This window comes from Glandiceps talaboti, chromosome 15 (assembly GCF_964340395.1).
Source record: "Glandiceps talaboti chromosome 15, keGlaTala1.1, whole genome shotgun sequence".
Classification (NCBI taxonomy): Eukaryota; Metazoa; Hemichordata; class Enteropneusta; family Spengelidae; genus Glandiceps; species Glandiceps talaboti.
The window spans coordinates 13,087,588-13,097,150 of NC_135563.1; the positions used below are offsets into that span (position 1 = coordinate 13,087,588).

Sequence of the window (9,563 nt, forward strand, 5' to 3'; positions counted from 1 at the left end):
ACTTTTACAAAATCCCTGTACATATCAATCCACTTGGTGACACAGCCTTCAATTTTATTGTGATTTTAACCCATTGGCAATCAATTTTCAATATCATGCACATTATTATTGGTAAAATTGTGCAATAATTGATTTCAAATGTATTTCATAAGGTATATACTAAAACCTTTACTGCCAGGACATAAGTTTTACCAGGCTTTGGTAGTGGCATGATTATTACAAGCCATCACACGGTTTGGCCTGACACACATCTGCTGTACAACCTTGCCTTGCAAAGCCCATATTTATAACCATAGCTCATAATGATTATTAAAACACCCACTTTTAACACTATGTCATACTAGTATAATAACTGACCATATTATTAGAATGAATACAAGACATACCCTTAAAGACCATATTGGTATTCATAGTGATTGGTCCACTGTGAGATTCCGTTCTCTCCATAGGTGGTTTCATTTTTCCAATCTTGTCCTTTTCCCTGCCATACCAACTGAATGTAAAGCTCCGCCTTCTCCCTGATCCTGATCCTCTGGGTTGGCAATCCTGACTTCCCAAACTGATGGCAGAGTACCTGCGTACTAACATCTTGGCTCCTTGAATCAATCAAAGAAATTGGAAATAGTGACTAAGACTTTCCAAAAAAATAAAGCTAAGACATTTTTGGAAGGGTCCTTGTTCTCAATGTGTACATGAATGTGAGTGTGCATGCACATACTAGCCTACAATCAAGACATTTAGCTTGACTTTTAATCACAGAGTAGTTTAAAAGGCCCAGCTTGGATTAGGATTAAAGATGACATGTGAAAAATAATTGTCGGGCAAGTTGTACAAAAAGTTAGTCCAGAACAAACGACTACTCCTATGAAATCCTTATGACTCCACTGATAAGATAGTACTAATACGAGAGTCTGGGTTTGAATACATGGCCTGTAATCACAGATTCTAAATATTACTCACCAATCGGTTTACTAGTTTCTGGGCTCTGTTGGCGAGTTAAACCTGTCTTGATGGCCCTCATACTTTCACTTCTCTTGAATGATGTGAACTTGTCTGAGTCCTTTTTTAAAAACAAAAGACACAATAGTTATGACCACTTGAGGGCGCAGTGCATATCCAATGGCAATCTCCATGTGAGATGTGATGAGCAATAGGATCAGGCCAGTGCACACAGTCTAATATATGGAACTTCATCTTTTTCAGTCTTCTTGTAATTATGCAGCTACTTTTATCAACTTTCACTGAGTATCTTTTCAAATTCAAAAACCTAAAATTTGCTTGATGTTTTGAGAAAACATATTGTTAATCATCAACTTTAATAAAAAAAAGAACACGCTTGAGAAAATTAACAAATGCTAAAATCAATGTAAAGGAGATTTTACTGTTGATTATAATTATTGAATGTCAACTAACCTTCCAACCTCCTTTTTTCTTGAGTAATTTTCCAGTAACAGTACCACTTCTCTTGAGATTTGGTGTTTCAGCAACAGGTGAGGCCTTATCATGGTAATTGGATGCCATCATGGACCAATTCTTACCACCAAATACCTGTATTTATATATTGTCAAGAATAATTTAGATAGGTGAGTACACATGCATACATACATCCAAAATTGAATGCAAAATCTATGATTGTGACATTCATCCAACACAAAGAGAACTCATATGTTGACAAAAAGACTAGTCTAGACATTCTTGGCATGCTATCAGCCAGCACTCATGTCTATATTATTCTATGGGACTGTGCCTCCTAGATCAAAAGATGTAGGCCACCACAACTTGAACCTGTGATTACAAGTTCAAACAGAGGTCATTATGTAGATCAAAAATCTAATAGAAAGAAGAGTTTCTTCTCTGATGTACATATGTATGTGTGTATGTGTGTATTAATTGTATGTGTGTATGTATGTGTGTATGATGTATGTACATTATATGCATATGCACATGCATGTGTATGCATACATGTACGAATTCATGTCTGTGTGAATGTATGTGTCTATACATTGTATGTTTATATGCATGCAAGCAAGCACACATGCATGGGTGCGTGTATGAATGTATATATATATATATATATATATATATATTGAATCAAAATGTGTGTGTGTGTGTGTGTGTGTGTGTATGTGTGTACACATTGTATGCTTATATGCAAGCATGCCTATGTGTTATGTACTAGCTATGTACATTGTATGTTGCTGAGGTGATAACAGGAATGGTTTTTAAATTACCTCTATATAGACCTACTACAGTAACTGCACTATAGTTATAATAGTATACTAATTATGACTGGAAGCTTGTATTACTTACAAATAACAGAGACAACTTCTAACTTGGATCAAGTCAAGTTCTTTCACAAATTCTGGCAAACATTGGTCCAAAATGAACCACTACCTCATATTCACTGCTAGCAGTCTAATGTTGTATGAAAAAAGTTGTCCTTTCACCTCTCATATTATATAAGCTAACTGTCTTTGTCTCAGAAACAATACCTAAGTAGTCTAGTTCAACTATACAATACATTGACTCTTTTCCACCCCAGAACAGTGCTCAATAGCAGTTAAACACAGTATGGTGATAGAGTTTACTGTGGTTAGTTTTTTAACAAAAACTCTTTTGTCTATTTTATTTCCTATAAAACAACAATCCCTAAGTTTAATGTATCATGTGTGAACGTGTTTTGTTAAAGGGGTAGTATTAGTAGGGAAAATGTACCTGAGTTCCTGAAATTTTACAAGAGTTCCCCTCCAAAGTTATAGTATAATATAATATATGGTAAACTATGCCAGTTTTACCAGAGGTCCCCCTTTCTGTTACTGGCATTCCCAGGTCATGACAAAAACACTGGTGAAGCAATGCATACACTCCAGGAACACTATTGTGAGAGTGGTGATAAAATGCTAATTACCTTAATTGCATCAGTTGGGCTTGGGCCAATGCACTTCCACTGCTCATAGAACAGAGTTAGATATTGCTTCTGTAGCCACTGTATTCTCCTGTCTGGAAAACATTTCTGTTGTTTCCTGTTGGCATCAACAAGTGCCTTCAAGCCCCTGTACCAGAGCCGAGCGGTACACGTTGGAGCAACAAAGTGCAACAGTCTGTTTTCTGAAATGCTAGCACCATAGAGAATGGAGATACAATGGTCTTTATGATTCAAGTCACTCAGAGAGTGGCGTCGTGATATGGTTTGCAGGTCAGCCTCCTCACAACCAATGAATACATCCTTGGCAAACGTCAGGTCAATATATCCCTCCTCTAACCCATCCTGCAGCATGACACCAGTCCTTTGGTATTTGTTTACCAAAGCCATAGATATACCCGTTCCTGGTTTTGTCCATTGTAAAATTGAATTGCACTGTTCCAAGTTTAAGAAGCACACAGTAGACCTCTCATTGTCCTGTGTCCAATGAACACATAATGTTCCTCTGTACATCATGTGTAAGCTATAGGAGTCTAAATTGCTCAGTTTAGCACATATCATTTGTATGCGATGTTTGGTGCCCTCTATTGCTGAAACTGGATCCCATGTCTCTACATAGTTATCATTTATGTCTGTGGAAGACACTTTACTTTCTCTGTAAAAAAAATCCAATCCAAACCATCTTTAGTTTTCTGAAATAGGTTCTATAATCTGTTTATAAATGTTAAACAGCAAATGTGATATTTCGGCAAAGGTGAAGCTGCAAGCTAGCTAACAAAGCTTAGTTTAAAAGTACTTGAAAAATACCAGTATTACAATTTGAAGTTATTTGTTATTATAAATAAATTCATTCATTGTGTAGAGTTTTCAACTAAAGTTAATTTCACCAACCAACAGTACAGTATAAGTAAAGGCTGACTTGTATATCCTACTATTACCACGGCCTCTTTTGTGGTGTTGACTTGACTATGTCTGAACACCTGCATCCTCATCTCCTACTTTCACATATAATATTCTCGCATGCACATTCACACTGGGTTAGTTAGGTTAATGGTTATTTGTCAAGGGAAATATAATAATAATGTTGGTTTTTATATAGCGCTTTCCCACTTTGAGTTCAAAGCGCTTTACAATTATTACCCCTGGTACGGATCTATAGTAGCACAACAGCCCTTTACTTCCTCAACTCCCTGGGGAGCATACAATCCATTGCAGCCTCTGTAAGCGCATAGGATTAAAGCATTCACATTGCAACCTCTACCCTACCAGGTCCCCAATTATACAACATGGTTCAAATCTTGCCCAAGGACTTTAGCTATTCAGAAACAAATGGCAGCTGAGACGGGGCTTGAACCTGCAACCTGCAGATTCCACACCGGCCACTCTAACCATTCTCTCATCATAACTCCACAAATATCAGTTACAATACAGTTAAAATGCATGAGATAATCATTTCTTTTACAACACAGTAAAAATAGCATGCTAGCCATTTTATAATTTATTTATCATCGTAACGTAGATAGAGAGTCCTAAAACTTTTTCTGAATCCCTAGCTTATAAATAATTACTACTTACTTTGAATCAGTCTGTGTTGTATGAATGGCAGTGGTATTGGATTGCTTATAAATCCTCTGACAAAGTCTTATATCATGTAGGACCCAGTGTGCCTGTTTTACTTTCTTGACATTTAGAATTCCACCAGCCCCTATACGAGACATAAACCGATCTTCTCCACGGAATTCAGATATCATCTAGTAGGATAGCACAACAAAAATGAACTTACTGATTTATTGATGAAAACAAGATGTAAAGTGGTTACAAAAAGCATTTTATTCACTCTTGTCTGCTTGCAACATTTCTTTTGATGGTAAAACATATTGGGGAGGGGTGGGGCTTGGTGTAAAGCAGAACTTTTTTCTTTTTTTCAAAGTTTGTTAAAATTAAAAACACATAAAATTCAGATATCCTTTGGTAGGATAGAAAAAACAAACACCCTCATTAATAGCAAGTAAGAAGTACAGTCACAGTGCAACCAAAATTCATTGTAACACAACAAATACTTTAGCAACAATGAAGATTGGAAACTGATATTCTGATAGTAAAGTTTAACTTGAATACAAAATTTCAATGTAATGAAAATTACAATTTGATTATTATTTATGGTAGGTTAACTGAGTTGAAATTTCACTTTATGTAAATAATGGAAATATGGAATTTTTGAAAAATTACAAGTAGAAGTGAACTCCTTACCTCAATTTTATGTTCACTGTGTAAAGGCAATGCTAATAGAGTGATATTATCATTCAGTATACTATTGAGTTCATCTATAAACCAACCATAGTAAGGCACTACTTTACATCCTGGTATGGCTAATGCACGTTCTACAGCATCTCTATACTCCTTGGCATCTTCCTTCATAATGTCTCTCAATGTGTTCATAGATTCCTTCTCTGTGTCTGGCATTTGGAGCCACAATGGTTTCAACCAATCTAACCTACATCGACAGTGTAGATTTTCATAACTTATATTAATGAGTTCATATCGTTTAATACATACGATGCAATGTAAGCATGATATGATGATATATAATCAGCATGCCCTCAAATGAAGGACTACATTTTTTGAGGGTCACCACACAATAAAGAGATAGGAAGACACAATATTTTGGTGGATCACAAGAAATAGGTTACTGTCTGTCAGTAATACGTTAAAAAATTGAGGGCTCATTGGATAATAATGTGATAAATGATAGCGAAATGATCATATTATCTACTGTAACATAATATAACATAACATAACATATAACTTCACATAAGGTAACAACGAACAAAATGTAATGTAGCGTAACATTTACAATACCATAACATAACATAACATAACAAACGTAATGTAACATAGCGTAGCATACATGTATAACGAAACACAACATAACATAATGTAACACAACATACTGTACATGATGAACACAACATACTTTACCTACACTATACAAGGTATTATTCTCATTTTTGATTTTTTTTAAACGCCAAAAACATTAATTTTGCACACTAGCACTTACCTGAGACCTGAAATAATTTCCATGACAGCATTAAAATTACCCATATTCCAGCAAGCATTGGCTACCCGTATTAATTTAGATATGACTGTCTTTTTGTCCTCATTACTGGGAGCACACAACACTGTGTTAGTTACCCAGGAACTCACCTATAATACATTTAACAAACCATTTTATTCATTAGCTTGGTTGGAAATTGTATGCAAATAGGGTAAATATGATGTCATCACTGCAGGTTTTCCCATAAACCCTTGCAGGAAATCCCCAAAATGGCTGAATACATGTGAAGTGCAGTAGGGCTTCTTTACAAGATTTCAAGTTGAATAATTACCAAGGTGCTATGACTCTGGTAATCGAGGCATCGGTTTACTAAAGATAGACACAAACTAAAACTATCAGTCATTCAATGTGGTAGATTTACACAAATGGGTTATAGTGGTTCCTCTGTTGTACAAACTAATCACTCTATGATCAGGGTAGCATAAACATTGGAAGTCCCAAAACAGTACTCTGCAAGGTTATGAAGCAAGTTTTCAGAGATGCCTCCCTATACTGAGACTATAATTAAACCGAAGTCCATTCAATAGCTAATAATTATCACTGTTGTAACAATTCGTAGTGACAATAGTTTTAATTAGTGTCTATCTTAGTGAAGGAAGCCTTGATTACCAGACTATTATTGTATCACCCCCTCTGACCTGTACAGGGTCATAAGTTCACCAAGCATGACAACATCTTACCTCATTAAATCTATCTACCAGTGTTTGTACAGTTGGTTTACTGTCTATCTTGACTAGACCTTTCTTGGTAATGTCAGTAGTGATGTGTCGGATGTAGTACACTGCTGGTATTCCAATAAATAACGCATGTTCTGTCTCAGTCAGCAATGATGCAACCTCTTCAGGAAAATGTAAGAGATGTTCACATTGCTGTAAGTCTTGTGCATATGTCTTGGAATGGGAGCTTTTCTGTTTGTTTTTATCATCATCTGAAATAGAAAATTCAGGTATGAGTTACAATACATGTCCATGTTTTTGTTTTTTGTTTTATTTACTCAGTTTTTTTGTTATTCTACATATTAAGTTTAAAATGACACATAAGTTCGTGGGACTGAGGACTTATTTCCAGTTTTGTACAGCTGGTTCTGTATGTGTTATGTATTTCCCTGCTGATAACCTCATGATACTATAATAACACTGTTTTTGTTATGGTTGGCAAGCAGGTCAAATCTACCTGAGTTCCCCTGTCATTTTACCAGGGTTCCCCATCAAAATTATGGAAAAATATATGGATATATAACCACGCCAATTTTATAATTCTCCCTTTCTGTTACCAGGATTCCCCAACCTTGGCAAAAGCACTGAATAAAATTCTACTATTATCATAGCAATGATGTTCATATATTGTACAATAGTTCCAGATATAGCGTACAATATTGTAAGTTTATGAACAACATCAAAATCCACAACTTTAGATATACTGTTTTACCAAAGAGAAAATAGTTTCTGATTCTAAGCTATATAGTTACATTTACTTGTATTACACTTTAGGTACAAATTTTGTCATTTTGACTCACATTATTCAAATCTGCATCATTTTTGGTGACTTTTGCAGGTCTTATATACTTTTCATACACTTTATGATGCATTAAAATTGAAGTCATGAATCAAAGCTACCCATATCATTTTTCAAAGTGACATAATTATATATATATAATGCACGCTAAATACTTGAAGTTCTGATGTACAAAATTATAAGCAGCACCTACTTGAACCTTTGACATTATCATCTCCCTTGAAGTATCTCCCCTTTCCTGTGTTTCCAAGTGTTCTCATGGTATCAGTCAAGGTAGTGGTAATAGCTTTCAAGGAGGATGCTGAGGGTGTTTGTAACACCCATTGATTGGTACGGAATTCCAGTACTAAACAGTCTCTTGATCTAGCATCACTAATGTGCCAATTTTCTAAGTCTCCTGTCGATACACTACTGGCCAGTTGCTTGCTGCTGTTATTTAATAGCGATATATTTCCTGAGTTGATACACAGCAACCTCTCGGCCTGTATACAAAGAGATGGAATGTCAAAGTCATTACTTGAGTAAACCTTTCACTATAGCATGCATATAGTATATACATCAATATTACATACATCCACATTTTTACCTGTGTGACGTCAAAAGGGACAGAAATAAAAAAATCTGTATTCCCTTCTTCTCCAAATTTTTGTTCCTCCTTTCAAAATGACTTCATGAGATTATATGGCAATATAATTTTTTGAATTTCAAGAAGCTTCTGTGAGTTTTCAGGCCATTTTCATGAGAATTGTTTTGACAGACTTGAAATTTTCAAGGACCATTTTGTAGTGAATTTCAGCAAAACACAGCAACTTGATTTATCACAATGGCATATTTACTTGTAGGGTAATGAAATTTTCTCACTGATCTTTTAGTTAAAATTTTATTTTCTACACGTTCCATGGAGTTAATTAATTTAATTTTACATTTATTTTCATAGGTGCTAGCACACAGCCTCATGGGATCAGTTGCCTACATTTTACTGATGGGAATAAATCGGTGTCGATAGACATTCAAGATCAGCCAATCACAGAGGGCAACATTTGCAATCATACTTGCAATGCATCTTCCTACTTCTAGTTCTATTTCTACTATGCTAACTCTCATCAAACTCTCTTCAGCAACTAGATGAGGGCGCTATTGACAAACCACACCAGACTGTCCTACATACATCATTTATATGTAATTGTACTATCTATATATGCAATAGATGCGAACAAGTTATTTTGTTTCCTTGACATTTTGAATTGGTGTAATGTTGGAAATTCCATCATGTACTCATGTATCATCAGTTCTTCCCAGTGTATTAGTGTCCTTGGGAAAAGTTGAATGGATATCTAGTGTGGGTTCAGCCATTGCTATATGACGTAAATATATAATATTAGTTCAAATATTGAAGCATAAGTCATGGGTTTAAAGGACAACAGTGAAGACAAACCAGTGAAGGTTATAAGCTGTATTCAGTGCCCTTACTCACTTAAGTTCACACATGAACAATCTACTGGGATATAAACAAATGAATGCCTACCAAGAGTAGTATGTGATGCATACTGTGCGTTCAATTAGGGCCAAAATACTGAGTATGTATGTTTATACCACTGGGCTACATTACTCACTTCAAGTTCACAATTTATGGCTTAAAGATTTCTTTGTTTATGTCTTGTCTGGACTGATGTCTCTATTTGTGGTAAAGTTTGTCTAAACTTTTAGAGTTTATTATTAAGTCAAAGATGTGAGAACACATATATCACCATTTCATGCATATCAAAACAAAGTAAGATCAGTTTTCATTCTTCACTGAAGCTAAACATAATTAACCTTGGCCTTGAACGAGTCTAGACTTTGGCTTTAATAGGGTACTAATAGTCCCTGAGAAATAGAAGGTGATGACAGACAGCATTACATTTATAGACACGGAGATCAACTTTGGGGTCTCCTTGTGTCAAACTTGAAATGAGTTGAGTATATATGAGAGGACCTCATGAGCAGTGTGTCCTCTACATCAACTGATGT

General features: G+C 35.4%; 1 protein-coding gene across 1 annotated transcript in view; it reads right to left on the reverse strand.

Moving 5' to 3' along the window:
- LOC144446233 (1-phosphatidylinositol 4,5-bisphosphate phosphodiesterase epsilon-1-like) overlaps positions 1-9,563 on the reverse strand; it is a 57,389-nt gene that overhangs the window by 18,050 nt on the left and 29,776 nt on the right. The window contains exons 3-11 of the mRNA XM_078135985.1: positions 7,747-8,035; positions 6,719-6,966; positions 5,982-6,127; positions 5,174-5,417; positions 4,499-4,674; positions 2,909-3,572; positions 1,414-1,548; positions 961-1,048; positions 387-596 (exon numbers count right to left, since the gene is read on the reverse strand). Coding sequence (XP_077992111.1) covers positions 387-596; positions 961-1,048; positions 1,414-1,548; positions 2,909-3,572; positions 4,499-4,674; positions 5,174-5,417; positions 5,982-6,127; positions 6,719-6,966; positions 7,747-8,035 — 2,200 coding nt within the window. The remainder of the gene's footprint in view (positions 1-386; positions 597-960; positions 1,049-1,413; positions 1,549-2,908; positions 3,573-4,498; positions 4,675-5,173; positions 5,418-5,981; positions 6,128-6,718; positions 6,967-7,746; positions 8,036-9,563) is intronic.